Raw genomic sequence first — 21,124 nt, 5'->3', positions numbered from 1 at the left:
AATAATAATAATAACGAGCTATAACTGTGTTGGGATGCCAACACAAATGTCTCCGAACATCTCCCCATGTCAGAAATGGTTTCTGATGCCAGATATGCACTCAGGGTCCTCAAAAAACCCTAGAAACGAAATTTGGTTGAAATCCGACGCACTTGAATTTTGGCCGCCATTTTCTTCAATGGTGGCCATTTTGAAACATTTGAAAATTGATTGAACAGAAATACTGATGCTAGAAATGAATTGTGGACCCTCAATTTACCCCAGAACCCAAATGTTGTACAGATTTTAACACTTTCAAATATTTCGGTATATGGCGGCCATTTTGAAAATGGCTTCGAAAAAAAAAAATTTATGGTGGAAATGGACTCGGGGTCACTAAATTACCCTAGAAATAGAATTTGGTTGAAATCCGACAACCTTGAGTTTTTGACGTTTTTTGGCCGCCATCTTGAAACGGCGGCCATTTTGAAAATTTGAAAAGTTGATTGCACCCCTCCTAATGACCTTTTATCAGCTCACAAAGTTTGAAGTTGATCAGTCGAAGCATGTTCATAAAATCGGTCGGACAAAGAACATGACCCACAATATGCCATTTTTGGCCTACCAAATTTGGAAAAATTAAAGAACACTTTAGAATAAATCTAAGATTATATTTTTTATCCATAACATGAGCCAAGTTGTATTGCGCAATCGTGTCCTCACACCGGATGTTTAAAGCACTCAAGTAAATGCCCAAACCTACCGCAGTTTCACGTTTTCCGGGAAAATCGCATAAATTTGCCAACTTCAGTCTATAAATTCACATGGGCCGCATTACTCACGACTCAATTTTGTAAACTAAAATTAAAATGCAAAGTTAGATTAACACTTTCCATCAAAAAAATTAACTCGTAAGCAATGCGGCCATGTCGAAAAAATAATAATAATAATAACGAAAATGTCGTCTGGAAACGTCAGATTCCAAGGAAGTCAATACATACACCTAACACAGTTGATACGACTCAAAAAGAAACAGCAAAGAGGTGAGTTTTTATGTTCTTATATTTTTTTTAAAAATAAAAAATCAATATCTAAACGAGTAAATATGAGAGTCATGGCCTATGGTAAAAAGGTACAGGGGGGGGGGGGGGGGGGGGGGGGGGGGTAACCTATCGTGTATGTTTGATTCCGAAGTCCGTTCCGATGGCTTTAAAAGTACCGATTTCCCTACCTTTTGTTACTTTAAAAATGATATTGTTCGAAACAGAATGAATGTTCGAATCAAACGTACAGTACAAACTTATTCGGCCATACGGAATACCCTAGTTAGAATAATCTGTGTCTCGGGACAGGCCCTCACCACAATCGGTGCCGTAGGACATTATCATTTTAACGATAGAACATTCTCTCTAGGAATACCCCAGTAAATATTTCAATTAAACAGGCCCAGCATGTACACATGTATTACGCATGGAGATGTGTGATATATATTCAGACAGTATGATCTATCGTATGAATTTGTCCATTGGTTCTCATAATTTTTACAAATTATGTAGATCTACGTTTAATTAATATAGGCTACAGTTCAAAGTTTCTTATAAAATATTAAGTCTGTCAATCATAACTGTAAAGTTGTAGCAACGTGTTACATTAACAAATGTCCGAATATTAATTACGACAATGTCAAACACGGCTGTAAGCTCTATCTATTTTACATTTGTACTTGAACGCACAATATTCATACATCGAACGGAGATAAAATTATTGTTTTGTTTTCAAGTTCAACTATTTAAGTTCGTAAATTCATAAGTCCCTTGTATATACGTGGAAAGACACCTACAAAAACACACAGAAAGTTTATTTTTAATGAAGTAGTTAATTTAAATACATATCAAAATATATCTTGTTAAATAATATTTGACATAACTTGTGTTGAAATGTAGAGTATTCTCTTAATTATATTTACTTTTTTTCGGTTGAAGGGCAATAACTCTAAATGGAAAACAGTTTACTAGTGGAGGATCCCAGTTTTTTTCTTTCGTTTTGTTTTATATATACACACAAAAATCAAACGCTTTAATTGATTTTAGAATTTTTATTTTGTGCTATAGACAAAATTGATATTGAAAAGATATGTTTTAAATGTTAGGAAAAAAAATCTATAAAGGGGAAACGGCAAACCCCCACCCCCCGAAAATGTATTACAATACTACTGATAATTTTTCTATTATTTATATTATTTCATGTACGGAGATGTGCATGGTTTTTGCACCAGTTTTCTTTTTGGATTAGGAAAATGGTTTACTTTTTCCTTAAAAAAGGACTTTGGAAGGGTCCATTAAACAGACCCAGGTTGGGAGATTTCAGGCTCTCATGGACTTAATTTCCGTGGAAACGAGGGGGTTATTTATATTCGGTCTTTCCTACCCCGGGATAGGAAAGACCGAATATAAATAACTTCCTCGTTTCCACAGAAATTTACATGGACTACATAATAGAAATAAATTAACCATGTAATATACATTGTTGTAAACCCCATGACATTAATCAACAAAACATTTGAAGATGCACATTTTCAGTTTATTAGTGGGAAAAAAAATAATTCCAAGTTTTTGAATACAATTTATTAATTGATTCAACAAGCATTAATTAACAAGTTAATTGATTTATAATTAGATTTTAGGAAAAATAACCTAGGCTAATGGGTTTTAACATGAAGATAAGATTTTCATCCAACCCAAATTGTATATTTTAATTACATGTATACGACATAAATATTCCAGATATGCCAAGGAGTGGTCCCTAATTATTTCTCTGCTTCAACTGTCCATGGAGAGTAAAACCAAAACACAGATCCAGGATTTCAAAGAAATATAGGTCAGTGATCACCACTCTGATAGGGAGAGCACCATCTGATCATGATTTTCTGTGCAATATATGCCAGAGTGTGTATGTTGCTCCCATATTAAACAGAAGAATATCAAGTTGGTTAGGCAACAGATTCAAGACAGTCCAGCACCACCAGCAGCAGCAGCAGTTCTTCCAATTAGTCCCCCTTCTGTATCACTCCCATCCCCATGTACATCAAGAGGGCACACTTCATGCTGTATCTGCGAGTGACCAGGTCCAAAGTTAGTTGTAGTACCAGTAGGAGTAAGGCATGAAATCTTCATTTCAAAAGAGGCCATCATTCCTGCCGGCGCTCGCTTCTGTACAAATCACCTACAACAAGACATAGAAGAACTTGAACCTATTGCCGACAACACCATGTTCAACAAAACAGGAGTGACATAATTAATCAAACAAGTTTTTGAGAGCTGAAGTTTTGAGAAAAGAGAAAATAAGGTTGGATTTTGACAACAGTGAAAGTCTAACAGTCCTGGGAACCCCTAAAGCTGCTTTTGAGGACTTCCTGTCATATGTAAACCTGTAGAATATGGAAACTTGTGCTAGATAAAAGCTTTATAACCTTTCTACCAGTGATGTATTTGTTGACAATAAAAAGGGTATTTGATTTTAGCAGAATAATGACTTATTATGAACTACTAGTATTATCATTATGATACTTAACTGGCAAATAACAAACAACAAACATGATTTGTAAATGTTACTTCCTGTATAGATCTACATGATGCTTCTATTTTGGGAACATTATGAAAATAGGCCAATTTAGATTATTTCTCATTCTGTGGCATTTACAAGCATGTATACATTACATGTAAATGCAATATAATCCAAACAATTTAAAACTACAGTGCCTTAGGATATATCCTATTTCAAATATGTATCTAGATGTAATTCTATTCAAATCTATATTAATGCCTGGAAGATTTTTAGATCACAGCTCATGAATTACGTTCTGTCAGTCAATAATGTATTGCACAAACATTTAAGAAAAATTGTTGGTTGAAAGACCTCAGTATATTTACATGATTAATACGTATAGGAATATACAATTATTGATCAAGATAAATACAGTAAAATTTATACAATATCATTTCTCAAATCGTATTTTCAGAGTCAATAATATACTGACTCTGATCCCCTATATCGGTGTTGTGTTGTTATTATTCACGCTATGAAATCTACATGTACATGTAACAAAAAGATCATTTGATACTTACTATTAGGTGTCTACAGTAATTTTCCTTTAATCAGGTTTCACAGCAAATGCTCGTTGAACGTGTAATTCCGAGTAAATTCGAATTGAACATGTTTTGACGAGACGCGGTGTCAACTTATTTCGTTACCATTGCTTTCGATACTCGGTCGTTTTAATACTCAAAAAAAAAAAAAAAAGAAAAAAAGAAAAAAAAAAAAAGAAAACAAAAAAACCCAAAACTATGGAATATGATATGAAACAGAATTGTTCCAATGATTCACTTCTTTCACCATGTAGATAAACTACATACTATATTTATTCTTCTTATTTCAGTATTTTAAAATTCAAGTAAAAATAATTTAAAAGTAAAGTTGAACAATCATGGCTTTGAACATCATTTCCAAAATATTTCTTATTTCTATTTCCCAAATTTGGTCAAAAATGCTTATTATGATCATTGAATAAGCCATTCTAGCTATTTGAGTGCATATAACTTGATATATTCAGAGATTTATAGGTTCATGTACATTGTACATGGTCATTGGAGGTTTATTGTTGTGACGTGTATCCCGAAATGTTAATTTTTTAACATTAAATACCACAATATTCAACGTCATATTAACAAAAAAGTATAGAATATATGAAAAAAAGAAAAACATTTCTAGAGAGCCTATATCCCGAAGATTATTATATACAGAAATTATCAATATCCCAGGCTAGGCCATTTTTCATGGTTCGTGGGTCATGTTCTTTCTCACTAAAGAAGAGGAAAAATAAGAAGAAAAGAATAATAAGAATAACGAGCTATAACTGTGTTGGGATGCCAACACAAATGTCTCCGAACACCTCCCCATGTCAGAAATGGTTTTTGATGCCAGATATGCACTCAGGATCCTCAAAGAACTCTAGAAACTAAATTTGGTTGAAATCCGACGGACTTGATTTTTGGCCGCCATTTTCTTCAATGGCGGCCATTTTGAAACATTTGAAAAATGATTGGAAGGAAATACTGATGCTAGAAATGAATTGTGGACCCTCAATTTACCCCAGAACCCAAATGTTGTACAGATTTTAACACTTTCAAATATTTCGGTATATGGCGGCCATTTTGAAAATGGCGGCGAAAAAAAAAATTTATGGTGGAAATGGACTCGGGGTCACTAAATTACCCTAGAACTAGAATTTGGTTGAAATCCGACAACCTTGAGTTTTTGACGTTTTTTGGCCGCCATCTTGAAACGGCGGCCATTTTGAAAATTTGAAAAGTTGATTGCACCCCTCCTAATGACCCTTTATTAGCTCACAAAGTTTGAAGTTGATCAGTCGAAGCATGTTCATAAAATCGGTCGGACACATTTCTCACTAAAGAAGAGGAAAAATAAGAAGAAAAGGATAAGAATAAGAACTAGTAATCCTAATTGTTTGCGAACATTAGAGGGCTTTCCACCTACAATGATTTAAAAACAGATATTTAAGATGATGTACGAAACTCAAAATAAACAAGAAAATTTAATTAATAATTTTCACGATGACCTTGACCTTTGACCATGACCTCATTTTGAAGGTCAAAGGTCATCGGTCTTAATGCAAGTGATCCCACGTCTCTATCTATATTAATGTAAAAGCTATAAGCTTAAAAAATGTTAATCAAGACATTCAGGGGCAATAATTTGTTTAGGGGTTTTCGGTTACTTTCAGTTAGCTTATCAATGCTAAAAATACTTTGAATGACATTGAAAATGGAAAAAAAATAATTTTGATGATGATCTTGACCTTTGACCTTGACCTCATTTTGAAGGTCAAAGGTCATCGGTCTTAATGCTAGTGGTCCCATGTCTCTATCTATATTAATATAAAAGTTATAAGCTTAGATAATGATATTGGAGACTTTCAGGGGCAATAACTATGCTTAAGGGTTTTCGTATCCCTTTGATTATTTTTTCTTTGCAAGACGGTTTTACTGTGAATTCATTAGCGAAGGTTTCGTGTGTCTATGACTTTCCATTAAGTAGGAGTAGCGATAACAAGGTTTTCGACGCGAGTCTCCGAAATTCACAGGAGGGTCAAAGTTCAAAGTTGAAATGCATACTATCAAAACCAATCAAGAAGTCAATACTTACCCATATAATATTTCAACGCTATCTTAAGCAGGAAATAGAGTATAAAAAGTGCTATTTTTTCCTCTTTTCTGATGACCTTGACCTAATTTTCAAGGTCAAAGGTCAATGATCCTATTCCAGTTGGTCCCATGTTTCTACGACAAACCGTTCTCAAGCCTGACATGTTTTACGAATAAATCGCAAAACATAAAGAGGCATTAACTCCCTTTAGGGGACACCGAATCCCTTCATTTTAAATTCTTCGCTTCTACTAATTACCCTCTATGTTTTAGAAAAGGTTTCAGCCTCCTATCGTTTACGGTTACAAAGTAGAAGCGCTAACAATGATTTCTGCGAAAGGTCCAATAACTCCGTAAGGGGTCAAAGTTCAATTACGTTGGGTGAACTGTATTCATTTCTCAAGAAGTACTATTGGATGGACTCTAAAGTTTTTCGATAAGTCTTAAGACGAACATTTTTTTGATGGCAGGAAAATAATAATAATAATAATAATAATAACTAGTGATCCTAATTGTTCGCGAACAATTAGAGGGCTTCCCACCTTCTAGCGGTTTTTCAGTAGTGTTGAAATGCTAAAAGCCCCCCCCCCCCTCTACCCCACCCCACTCTCACCAAAAAAAAAATTGATTTGGCTAGAAAAGAAATTCAAATTTGCCGCCTAAATTTGAGTGTTGAGGTGTGTTCAATGCTTGGTTTCGCATTAAGTACCCGTCAAATTTGAGGGAGAAAAGGGGTGTGGGTGTTGGGTAGGCAGCACATATGCACATATCAGGTAAAAGTGTAATAGGACTTGTGCAGGTGTTTGGGGTGACTTTAGACCTGTTAGATGTGATATTTGGAGGTGCAAAGAAACCGGATGTGCCATTTTCCTAGATTGTAGTAACTGCTGGTGCATGCTGGGAGTCTACAAGCCTCATGTTGTCAGATGTTGTGAAGATGCACTGGATTTGACCGTGTGTGTTGTGGATTGTGGAATTGAATATACAGTTTCTAATGGCTCATCCTATGTGTTTTAATTCACGGAGACAATGTCTTTCAGTCATTTCACCCAAGGAGGCATGCATATACGGATTTATAGGCTTTGACAACAAACAACCAAAATGGCGGCCGGTGAATTAGAAAGTGTCTGAGTGCATCTAGGATATCTGAACGGAGAATAGGAGTACTGCATCCCATCTGATCCTGCAGGTAAGTGTTTATTTGTTTACAATGACAGTCGGGATGGAATGTCAATGAGTTCAACTGTCAAGTAAAGTTGCATCATCATTATCAACAACAAAAAAATTAGTCTTTTTGTTGATGTAGGCAGACAATTGAATCTGGCCTATGTCTTTTCATGAATGTAAATGGAATTCATGTTTGATTGACAAGACAGTCAAGAAATGGAAGAAATGGGTGTAGGTCAGATGTGTAGGTGTAGGTCAGATTAGCTAGAATCCTGTAATTGTTGCATGGCATGAGACCGGTCAAAATAGTGTATTGAAACAACTGATCACAGACAGATCACTTGAAGGGTGGGGGATTTCTTCCTTGGGGACGACAGGCGCGATGGGTGGGTTGGCCTTACTCGTGGAGACTGGCCCCTGGATGTGTGACCGTGACCTTTGACCTTGACCCACTTTCAAGGTCAAACCTTTAAAACCCATGGGAGAGAAAGTGTGACCTTGACCTTTGACCTTGACCCCATTTTGAAGGTCAGAGAGGTCACGGGGCTTCGTTTAAGTGGTCCCGCGTCTCCATCTACATCCGTGAAGAAGTTGTGGGCTCGAACGACGACTTCGGAGACTTTCGGGGGCGAGAACCGTGCTTCGGGGTTCTCGGTTTCCCTGGGTCGACTTCTCTGTGCGAGAGTGTTTTATCTTGAATTCGTCGGTCAAGGTCTCGGGTCTCCACGACTTGCGGTTTAGCAGGAGTAGCGAAAACGGGGTTTTTGACGTTAAGTCGCCGACATTCGCAGAGTGGTCAAAGTTCAGAGTTGACATTCGTGATACCGAGACCGGTCTAGAATTCCAAGCTGACCCATGTGATATTTCGATGCTATCTGAAGCGTGAAAGAGCGTATAAAAAGTGCCATTTTCTGGCCATTCTGGATGACCTTGACCTTTGACCTTGACCTAGTTTTTCAAGGTCAAGGTCACCCAACCCGTCCCAGTGGGTTCCGTCTCTCTACGACGAAGACTTTAGGAGTCGTCAATTTGTAGGGGACAAATTGCAAAACATGAGGGGGCATTAACTCCCTTTAGGGGACACCGAATCCCTTCATTTGAAATTCTTCGCTTCTATTAATTGACCTCTATGCTTCAGCAAAGGTTTCATCCTCCTATCCTTTACGGTTAAAAAGGAGTAGCGATAACAATGATTTCTGCTAACAGGTCCGATAACTCTGTAAGGGGTCAAAGTTCCATGACGCAGGGTGAAATGTATTCGTTTCTCAAGAAGTGCTCTAGGATGGACTCTAAAGTTTTTCGATAAGTCTTAAGACGAAAATTTTTTTTGACGGCAGGAAAATAATAATAATAATAAACAGAACAATAACAATAGGACTTTCCACAGAAAGGTGGAAAGCCCTAATAAACAGAACAATAACAATAGGACTTTCCACAGAAAGGTGGAAAGCCCTAATAATAAGAAACGGAGCAAAAACAATATGTCTCCGACACTTTGTGTTCAGAGACATAATAAGAAACGGAGCAAAAACAATATGTCTCCGACACTTTGTGTTCGGAGACATAATAACGAGCTATAACTGTGTTGGGATGCCAACACAAATGTCTCTGAACACCTCCCCATGTCAGAAATGCTTTTTGATGCCAGGTATGCACTCAGGATTCTCAAAAAACCCTAAAAACTGAATTTGGTTGAAATCCGACGGACAAATTTCTCACTAAAGAAGAGGAATAATAAGAATAAGAAGAAGAAAATAATAATAAGAAGAAGAAACGGAGCAAAAACAATATGTCTCCGACACTTTGTGTTCGGAGACATAATAAGAAACGGAGCAAAAACAATATGTCTCCGACACTTTGTGTTCGGAGACATTATAAGAAACGGAGCAAAAACAATATGTCTCCGACACTTTGTGTTCGGAGACATAATAATAATAAGAAACAGAGTAAAAACAATATGTTCCCAAACTTTGTTTGGGGAACATAATAATGTCTTCTGACACTAGAGATAAAAAAAAAGTTTAATACTAGTAATGGAAATAAATTATGACCTTTTTGCATTTGATATACGAAAACGTTCATTATATCAAATTTGAGAGTTTAAAAGGACATGTTAGGAGTAATGTCAATTTCTAAAATTTTACATAATTTTCAAGGTTTTGTCTTAAAATGTAAAAAGGAACTAAAAACAGTGAGGGTCAAAGACCAAGTTGTTTATTTATTGGCAAAAATGCTGAATTTTATACAAAATTTCGAATAAATTCATTTGAACTTTTAAAAAAATCGGTGTTCTGTTTGGAAAAATTTATTAACCAAATAAATGACAACATTTGAACTACATGTAGTTCCACATTTCAACTACTTGTATCAAATATTATAAAACTGAAATACACGTATAGGAGTAAAAATTAAAAGATATATTGGATGAAACAGAAAATGTAATATCATGCAGATTTAGAACTTTTTGATTAATTAATCCTTCCGCCACAAAATATAGTACCTATAGGATATGTTGGATGAAACAGAAACTGTAATATCACGCAGATTATTATTTTTATTAATTAATCCTTTCCGCCACAAAATATAGTCACTGCAAAATCCTTTCAAATTTTGAATTGACACAACTTTTTTTCAACTGGATAGAGTTCAGTAATAGATGTGAGGATCGGTATTAAACCAGTAAATACTTTGTTGCTGCATCCTGTGCAGTTGGGTTCAAAAGCTCAGGAGCTAACTTCCGTAAGTGGAATATAGATAGATGTGGGTACATACGTAATCCTTAAGTAACACATGAATTCATGTAGAAAATCCTTAGGTAGAATATCAATAAATGTAGAATTTATACGGTACCAAATTTGATGCACCAGATGCACATTTCGACAAATAATGCCTCTTCAGTGATGCTCAAGCCACAATTTTGGAAATCCGAAATAATAGCAATCTTGTAAGAGATAAAATAAAAACTAGAGTGCCAAAAAAACTGAAGCCAAATTCGTCCAAGGATCAGAGCTATGCATGTGGGAGATATCATCTTTAATTTTGAAATGAATTTCTAAATTTTATCCCAGCAATTAAATAGTCATCCGTATTTTCAAGCTACTAACGAAGTACTTAGCTACTGGGCTGTAGAGATCCTCGGGGACTAACAGTCCACCAGCAGAGGCCTCGACCCAGGGATCATAATGTAAAATGTCAAGAAATAAATCAAGAAAGATAAGTGTTGGTAGAATATAAATCATTGTGAATAATATTTAGGAAAGATATAGATTAATGTGAATAATTCTTAAGTAAGAAGGGAATGTCGAATGGTCTTGCAAAAATGTGATTTACTTATTGTGAGTGTAAAAGTTGAATTTAAATTCTAAAATGCATCAATCTAAATTCTTTGCTATGAATGAACTAAAGAAAAGCAATCCAAAAACCAAGTGATCGTATATTAACTCCGAGACTCTAAACATATTGTTACAAGAAAATGAACGGTATCCAATTGTGGTAACATACCTGATAGTATTGCAATCCAGTCACTGAAACCTGATTTAAACGTTTTAACACCCTTCTCCTTAATCCATCATAGTTACAGGCCTCTAGGGTGTGTCTAGCATAGTCTGCCCAGTAGAGTACATTAGTACCAGTGTCAACAGAGAGAGCCAGCACTCTAATCAAACCAGTATGTACTATGACAGATCGGTTTTTTCCGTTCATGGAGGCTTTTTCAATCCGGGAATTGGCGGCATTGTCAGAAAAGAACATCAATCTGTTAAGATTAGATAATTTGAAAATACATGATAAAATGTTCTGATATAATACATGTACGAGACATGTTCATAATGTCAATATCAAAGACGAATAAGAAAAGATAGATGTAAATAATGACTCACAACATAAAATAGATTAGTATAATCATGAGAATACGTCTTTGAAAAAATGGAAATACACACGTAACACGTCACTTTCTTCATTACATCAATACATGTAACTATAGTGATTATTTTGCTTTACCACACAAACGTATTTCATTCATTTTGAGCTATCTTGATACAAAATGGATATTTGTATTTTCATAAGAAGGGTAAATAAATCTTATGTACATGTTTATTTTCATTAACACTGAACTCACAACTCTCTATGATCTCTGTAGGTTCATTATCTTTATTTTGCAATTGCTATTGTATCCTCTACACAGCGTTAAGGATGTACAATGGTGGCTTGCTGATATGCATATTCTGTTAGTTTCAACATTTTCTTCCAACTTACCCATCTTCAGGGTCCAATGTCAATCCTTCCGGTTGCTTCAAATTTTCATCCACTACGACATTATGTATCGTATCGTTCGTGTATGCTGGTTTCATGGCAATCCACTTCAGCAAAGAATCGCACCAATATAAGTTCTTTGAAACATAGTCGAAAGCGATTTGGCCTATCGCATTAGACTTCCCTTTGTGCTCGACTGAAACCGAGGTAGAGGTATTCTGCCATATACTGAAATTCTTCATGTTGTAAATAGAATCTTTGATGGAGAGAAAAACAACTTTCTTTTGTGGATCTGATGCAATGCTGGTGATCAGATTTCCCGATTTAAGAGTTGTGGAGACGTTGTTGAAGTGTCTTCCACGGCTTTTCGGTATTTCTGTAATGGTGGCTAGCGACGCAGGATTCCATATCCCCAGTATAAGACCCTTGTTACCAGGGATACCTAAAATATAATGTGAAAAAAAATGATTATTTTTCATCAACCGACGTAATGCGGTTGCTCATAATTGTACAATTATTCACACACAATGTTAAAAAACAACATAAAAGGTATTCTTTGATCGCTCGTTATTCCTAAAGGCATAGTTCAATATACTAAACGCGTGTTTGAGTACTCGTTTTGTTAAATATCGTGCTCGATTCGCCTTGATGGCCACAACACGCTTTTCTGGAATTTTGAGCCTAATCGACACGTGGTTAGTAATCGATTAGGATTCTTTGCATTGATTGACAGTATGTATTGTATTGAAACAGAAAAACATTGGTTTTTGTAAATACAATTTTGATTGAGAGATACCTCGCATGATTAAAAACGATCGTTTGCGTGCTAGTGGTATTCCGGGATGTCTCAAATTAATATGACAAGGCAGTGTGGAGTTAACATTAACACTGTAAATGTTTTATAGAGACGATATCAGGACGCCCGTGTGTGACGTCACACCGGCAAGATACATATATATGGACGTCACCTTTGCATAATCAATTCCAATCAGCTTCTTTGGCCGTTAGACGGATCCCTGAGTATCGACGGAAAGTGCATGTACCGTAAGGAACAGGTTGCGAGAGACCAACTTCCGTCCTCATGTTATGTTATGGCATCACCAAGTTGCGAGGTTAGCGTGGTGTAGGAGTCATCGTCGGTTCAATAACAGAGATTGGACGGAGGTTCTGTTTACGGATGAGTCGATATTTCATCCTGAGAGCAGTGATAGTCGGGTTTGGGCTTACCGTCGTGCCGGAAGACGATGGACTGACGCCTGTGTCATTCAGCGCCCACAATTCAGCTGAGGAAGCGTTATGGTCTGGGGTAGAATTATGATAACGGAAGGAACCCTTTGGGGATAGTTGACGTTAATTTAACCAGCGTAAACTACCGTAACGAGATTGTACATCAGCACGTCATTCCATTCATTCACAACAACCAGGGTAATGTCTTTCTGCAGCAGGACAACGCACGAACACATACCGCACGCGTTGTTAGTGACTATTTACAGCAGCAACACGTGAATGCGCTACCCTGACCTGCGATGTCACCGGATTTATCGCCTACAGAACATCTTTGGGATGAAATTGAACGAAGTCTACGTCAAGAGCCAAACCCCCTGCTACATTGTACACTTTGTGTTGTTCTTTTTTGCACAAATGACAGAACATTCCCCAGGCATTTCTGCATTACTCGACTCGTTCAATGCGTCGGGAAGAATGAATCGGTGCAAATGGCGGCCATACATGCTATTTAAAATCTTGTGAAACTTTTTGCACCCTCCTTATTTTCAGTGAATATTTGTATCAGAAAGAGAGAGAGTGAGGCGTGTTTAAAAAATGTTGCATTAAGGTGTTAACAATTAAGTAATTAGTAGCAAAAAGATTATCGAACTATTGCCGTCATGATAAGATGTTAGTGATGGCATGGTGTTAAAATGTGTAAGTTACGTTGTGTGACGATGTGGTAATGATGATTGATGATAGTGATAAACACATTACATAATCATCTCATTCCATTGCATTATCATTAAAGTTTTAAGCAATACGAGGTATCGGAAGTAGATAATTTTGGAACGTTTCAGGAAAAGAAGTTACGAAAATTATGCGTCACTTGGGCTTCTCTTGTATACAAATTAGTGATGGCTAAAGACAACATGTTTCTGATACAAAAAAATATCTGCCTGGCTTGAAGATTATTTTTTTCAGAATGTTGCAAGTGAATGCCCTAGTACCAACAACATTAGCTATTGAATTTAATTTCTGATGTTTAATAGCTAAGAAAAAACAAAGTTTATTTCCTCTACTGTATGTGCGTACGTGGGTATTTACTTAACGAGACTTTCTCGAGTCATTAAAACAACTTACCGCTTTGAAATGATATAAATAATACGCGATCCAATGATTACACATAGGAGTCACGTGATTTGCTTTTCATCAGCTGACAAATGTAGGGGATTAACTATAATTGTTTGTGGAAAATGTCGTCGTCACTTCGGTATACTTCATAGACAACCCGTAAATAAAATAAATAGTTTGAAAAGTACCACAGCCATTTTTTAAATTCCCAGACAAGCTTTCGCATACATTCGTACGTTTTGTTGTTGCTTGGTTTGACAGGGAAAAAACCAGTGCAACTTATATATAACGTCAAAATGCTGTTTACATCGATTGTGTTATATTCCCCGCGTTAATTAATTAAATGAATAGGCGGATAAAAATTCTAAAGTCGTTGTTGCAAGATGTAAAGGGTATTCGCTCGACTCAACGATCACACCCACTTGCTATGGTACTGGTGAATGGTAGTGGGTAGTGGAAATGAACCCATGAATTGAACTCATGCATGTACTGAAGGATACACTTCCACACCCTCCTTTATGATTGTAGGGATTGGACAGAACTGTTTTTCTTTCTAAGATTTGTCCTACAAATATAACGACACTTTTTTCTCCGTTTGTTCCCCCAACAATCAACTTTCAAAAACGACACTAAACTGTGCTTACACTCACTAGCTCTATAACTAACTGTTTGTTTACTGAAAATTTACTCAGGTTAACACAGAAAACATGATCTTGTATCGCATATTGAATCTTAAAACCGCGACGGAATCGGGGACGAAATAATGGTTCCGATATTCAATATTGCTTCATACAAGAATATCACTAAATGAAACCACCAGATATACAAATGAATACACGTCCTGTCACTTTAGTTGCGATCATTATCAACAATGACTATCTTCAATTTGCTGGTGTATTCTTTCTCCTTTTTTATCTCTGATAACCATAATGAACCCCCTACTCTCTTCAACATACGTCGCGTAATATCACCAAAGATGTATTTATTACTCAAGAGTGAAAGCAGTTGATGCAAGGCGAAAATAAGGAACAGTGATCAATCTCATAACTCCTATAAGCAACAAAATACAGATAGTTGGGCAAACACATACCCCTGGATATGAGAGGTAAATCTAGGCAAATAACCACTCTGTGATTTGTGATACAAGAGGCACCACATGAGAACAGACACCCATCCAGCTATTGTAGACTACATAAGAACTTTAATTTGTTATGACCGACTGTGTATGGCAGAATGTCAGTTCCATAAAGACAGACAACAGAGGCATGTTTGTTGAAGCCGAAATATAGCCAGACACAGCTACTCATACGGCTAGGAAAAAGGCATTGATAAAGATGGGCTTTTCACTTGCGGACTAAATGAAAAAAGACCTAAATCGTATGAGTATTGTGTATCTATTTAAAGTCCAAGCATCTATATAGCGACTCCGTTTCGTTGTACATGTATCTATCCCTTACTGCTAGACTCTTCCATGTTCTATGTTTTATTTTTCATTTGAGTCGAGGCTTCTGATGGTGGATTGTTAGTCCCCAAGGGTATCTACAGCCCAGTAGCTAAGTAGTTCGTCACTAGCTTGAAAATACGGATGCATATTTAATTGCTGTGATAAAATTTAGAAATTCATTTCAAAATTAAGGATTATCTCCCTCAGGCATAGCTCTTATCCTTAGACAAATTTGACTCCACTTTTTGGCACTCTGTATTCCCTAAAATAGCTCTTACAAGTTTATTGTTATTTCGGATTTCAAAAGTGTCGGTTGAGCATTACTGAAGAGACATTACTTTGTCGAAATGCGCATCTGGTGCATCGAAATTGGTACCGTATAAGTTTTACATTATGACCCATAGGTTGAGGCCTCTTCTAGTGGATTGTTAGTCTCCAAGGGTCTCTACAGCCCAGTAGCGAAGTACTTCGTTACTAGCTTGAAAATACGAATGAATATTTAATTGCTGTGATAAAATTTAGGAATTCATTTCAAAATTAAGGGTTATCTCCCCCAGGCATAGCTCTTATCCTTAGACGAATTTACATTATACAAATACATACATACATACATGCATGCATGCATACATACATACATACATACATACATACATACATGCATACATTATGTACCTACATATATGTAATAGAAAATTTGGCGTGGGGAAAATGTTAAAGATATTAGCAAAAGATAAAGATAACGAACAGTTATCAGTCTCATAACTTCTCTAAGGAATGCAAAGAGATGGGCAAACACGGACCCCTGTACATACCAGAGGTGGGATCAAGTGCCTAGGAAGGGTAAGCATTCCCTGCCCACCGGTCACACTCGCCGTGAGCTCTATATCTTGATCAGGTAAGCAGAGTAATCCGTAGTCAAAATCAGTGTGCAAAAAATTGCCTTACAATCGGTGTGAAACACGTCAGACAGCGATAGGCTGACTTTAACAAGACTGTTGAAACCTCTATAACATCAACTTGTTTTATCATACGTTGAACAAGCTCTTACGTATCGAATCAATTGATAGATATAATCTCCATAATTATGCAAAAGAAAATGGAATAAAACATCATTGATATATCAAAATGTGGAGTTGAAGGCTACATTAAGAGATATTTTGAATGAATTCTTCCTCGAAAGCATACGAGGCAGGTCAGTGAAAAACAGAACAAATTGTGTGCCCATGAGCATTCCTACAGGTTGTTGGGAAACCTGATCATCAACGATTATGTAATTACTGTCGATGAGGAACATCAGCATCTTTTTAACATCAGAGTACTTGTGTGTAGAACAAGAGCGGTGTTTAACAAAGTAGTTTTTCACGACTAAGCACACGTTATAATTATTTCCTTTTTCTATTAGTATTAACAAGGCAGGTTCATGTGATGTAAAACAAAACAGAGAGAAAACCCGGTCTTTACTTCCTCATGAGGAATATTCGTGGAAAGTTATGAAAAGTAATTTATTTTCATGTTGTTAATTTGGGAAAATGTTGTGATAGTTCATTGGAATTTTTGAGAATCCACATTAGATTTACATCTCCTCTTCGGTTCTGCAACACTTTCTGAACATATATTCATAGAAGGTATCGTCAATTGATTCTTTTTACATTAGATTCAAAATTAAAAGCATATCAGAGGAAGAAAAGTTATCAGATATAAACAACACAAAATGTCTGGTGGTACATCTTGAACCTTTGATAACACAAAATCATTTTTAATTTTTTTCAATACTAACTATTCTGGTGATACATCTTGAACCTTTGATAACACAGAAAATCACTTTTAATTCTTTTCAATACTACCAGGGATAGAAATAAACAGTCAAGAAATAATTTGCTCCAAAGCGTTTTCTTATGGTATCTACCATCACCAAAGATGGAAGCTACACCTGGATTAGCAAACTTTACTCTTTTAGGAATATTTATTTCAATTGATTTAGAAGAATTGTAGAAACGAATCTCAATCCCTGAAACGTTCTACTTTTCCTCTTGAATGGGAAGCGAACAGTGAACGAACGCAAAGGGAAAGGTGAGTGAGCAGTGTGTGAACACTGAACAAAGATTCCTGAACGGTTGGTGAACGGTGAGCGAACCTTAAAGGTGAACAGAGCGCAAACTCGAGCTCAAATAAATGATGACTGGAAATGCTTAATCCTCCTAGGCACCCAATCCCACCTCTGGTATATCCAGGGATCCGTATATGCCTAACTCTTTATTTTGTATTCCTTATAGGAGTTATGAGATTGATCACTGTTCGTTATCTTCACCTTTCATTTATCAGCAATGGTCATTTTCATCCATATGTCGATTTGAAACATCCCAGTGAACTCGAAATAAAAGACACCACAAAGTTTTCCATGTCTACTGCATGTTTGAAGAGATATTTCAACGACAAACTAACAACATCACTTTATGACAAGCGAGATGACTTCATCTTCTCCATCCTTAACTTTCCATATCTTTGTATCACCTACAGTTTACATACGATGTTTATGTTTTTCTACTGATTCGATATGCAAGAGCATATTCTACGTATGAACAAATTTTGAATCGAGGAAGGCTACTGACAAACACGTTGGAGTTACAAGGTTTTCAACTGTCTAGTCGGCAATTTGCAAATTCCATGGTCGTTATAATGATCTAATTTGCAAATACAATCTATCACTGGGACGAACGTTGTCTGACGTGTTTCATACCAGTCATTGACTCATTCTTTACATTCTGATATTGACTTCGGATTACTCCGTTTACCTAGGAATCGAGGCGAGTGTGACCGGTGAAGAAGGGATGCTTATTCCTTCTTTATAGGAGTGCTGAAATTGATCAATGTTCGTTATCTTCACCTTATCAGTTATCACTGTTCGTTATCTTCACTTGTTCATTGGTTTTTTTTAAATTGTGACACAGATAATTAGTTTGTTACCAAAACAAACAAATTCTAAGATATTGTTTATAAAACGATCATGACTTTGAGTCAAATGTCTTGTGTTCTGAAAATGTATACACGTAAGTAAGATTTGTAATGTGTGAGGGTTTCTGTGTAGGTCATAAGGTCATGCATAAATCTGGTGTTTCCACCTATATATCTGGTTTTTATGAAGCCGGTTTGTATATTAGAAATACGATCATCTAAGGCACATTCAATATTTTGACGAGTACAACCTTATTTTGATTTGTATCACGTTAAGTAGAGTGATAAGCCGTCAATGTTTAAGAAATTGCTTGGTTTTTCACATTTTGGGAGACAAAAATTCATAGTATGCCAAGCCTCGGAGAGACTCATAAAAAGTTTGTCTGGAGATATGATTAATAGTATTCATCCAGATCAAAATTAAAACTAAACATACCTATCTTTTATTTTGTAGATTTCTTTCTATTCCGTTAAGGGTCGGATAGTTTGAAATACTTTTTTTGCCTTCCAAAACGTTGTTCATAAACGTCGACGTCATGACCTACCTAGCTCTTTATAACTGCCAGGGGATATATCATTTTTCATTTATTTAAGCACTTGAAAAAATTCGCTCTCATTATCTATTGCTGACCTTAAGAAAATTTCTGATCTAACCTTGTAACATCAGGAAAAGTTATATAGATCTATATCTATAAACAGACTTAATCGAACAGTATTCAACAATGTTAGTAATAATTTCGAAATTATATTAGATTTGTAAACTTTAGAGAGGGCACAAGGTTTCACAAAATCGCTTTGTTGTTCCACTGAAATAATACAATAAGTGTCCAACACTAACATCTTCATACGTCAAAATCATAAGTAGTTTTAGAGTATACAAATAAATCATGTTGGACTTTCAGAGCTTATATAGACTGTGTGCTTCCGTTCATTAGAAGAGGTTTTAAGTAGACTTATCCATACCATTTACTGGTTAATCTTAATATACATATACAAGGTTGATATTTTAACTTCATGATTTTAGAATGACTCACCTACTATTATGCTTGTACGTAATTGGAAGAGCTAAAATGTAAGACTTGATGAAACAGACTACCTATAAACAGAATATACACTTTCTCACCTATTATGTCATGTTTTACTGCATTTTCATAAAAACCCTGACCACAGAGATAATATATACTATTGTTTTATGGTGGGATAACATGTAAGAACGAAAATAAATAGCAATACTTTCACGGAATCTCTGGATCAAATGTGAGGTAATGAAATGACTGATTTGCAAACTAATAATAAAAAACTTAAGATGGCAGTCTATTTAAGCACCACACAGTTTTGAGATGATGTGAGGTAGGTATTACAAACATATACTGGAAATTTGTAATGGCAAGTCATGCTCTTTACACTGAAGAAACCTAACAAACACATACTGATTCTGAATGTAACATTATCTGCTAAAATAACTCAACGTCCTACTTTAATGAGAAATAAGATTTTCAACCTTTTAAGCAATTAGATCTGTCATTCTCTTATCAAATAAAGTATATTCCTACCCTCGAACGTCTCTCTCTCTCTCTCTCTCTCTCTCTCTCTCTCTCTCTCTCTATATATATATATATATATATATTCATTTAAACATTCATTTATTCATATATCAGGGAACAAGGATAGAACTTGCCTAAATTTTAGTAAACAGCGAAGTTGTTTAAATCTTTTGAATATTATGGACACGAATTTTCTTCCTCTTATTGAGATTGATCACTGTTCGTTATCTTCGCCTTTTCACAGAGACATGAACTGTATGTGAAGTGCCACAAATGTTGGCCTGTGCTCTCAAGGCTGTAGTATTGAGGGATCTATATCGTGTCAACTCGACCATAAAATGTATATTTCCGACGTTATAGGAACGAACATGATTTTCAACTATTGAATTTTACTCATTTTATCATGTTTGCGATGGATTACATACATGGAACAGCTGCTGGTGAAATACTACGAAATACTACTAAAGTCCTATAAAAAAAAAGGGGGGGGGGATGAGATAAATCGTACAATTTGTGTTATTGTGTACTTTCAATTCTTTGTCTTTGAAGGAACACCCCTTTCCGGTTAATGAGTTGTACATATCGTTAAACAAAGCTATACATATGGTACAGCGCGATAGATGTGACTGTCCATTAAGGTTTTGCGTATTGCTTTCGAAAAAAGTAGCATAATTTAAACTTACCGTAGCCTGAATACCCATTTAGCATCAGTAGTCCTAAAAGTGTTAGAATTAACATCATGAGCGTCGCACTTCCAAACGAAAAATGGATTTTAACAGGGAAAATCCTCGATTGCGATTAAAGACTACATTCAATGAGGAAGTTTGAAGCGATTGGTGTGACTAAAATTATTCTGAAATTTAACATATCATACAAATATATAATGGGATGGGTTAGCAATCTCAAGAAGGTCTAAAGTGTATTATAAGGGCATACATAATGAACATTTTCATAGTTTTGAATTTCTTTCAAGAACTGAATAATTTATAGAGAGTTTTATACTACCAGAGTGTGTGATTTCAAAGTTAGATAACTGTTCCTTTCCTCCACCTTTCATCGAAATAAAATATTCAAACAATATGTGATATGTACACTGTGATATGTACACTGTGATATATACACTGTGATATGTACACTGTGATATGTACACTGTGATATGTACACTGTGATATATACACTGTGATATGTACACTGTGATATATACACTGTGATATGTACACTGTGAT

At 35.8% G+C, this 21,124-nt stretch overlaps 1 protein-coding gene across 2 annotated transcripts in view; it reads right to left on the bottom strand.

Moving 5' to 3' along the window:
* The window catches only part of LOC130051273 (low-density lipoprotein receptor-related protein 4-like), a 160,410-nt gene extending 139,684 nt beyond the window's left edge, over positions 1-20,726 (bottom strand). For both annotated transcript variants that reach the window (XM_056153075.1, XM_056153074.1), the window contains exons 1-3: positions 20,582-20,726; positions 11,622-12,060; positions 10,869-11,121 (exon numbers count right to left, since the gene is read on the bottom strand). In XM_056153075.1, the coding sequence (XP_056009050.1) occupies positions 10,869-11,121; positions 11,622-12,060; positions 20,582-20,639 (750 nt within the window). In that variant the 5' untranslated portion in view covers positions 20,640-20,726. The remainder of the gene's footprint in view (positions 1-10,868; positions 11,122-11,621; positions 12,061-20,581) is intronic.
* Between the last annotated feature and the right edge of the window lie 398 nt (positions 20,727-21,124).

This window comes from Ostrea edulis, chromosome 1 (assembly GCF_947568905.1).
Source record: "Ostrea edulis chromosome 1, xbOstEdul1.1, whole genome shotgun sequence".
Classification (NCBI taxonomy): Eukaryota; Metazoa; Mollusca; class Bivalvia; order Ostreida; family Ostreidae; genus Ostrea; species Ostrea edulis.
The sequence above is the reverse complement of the archived record's forward strand: the minus strand, read 5'-3'. Positions and strand labels throughout refer to the sequence as shown.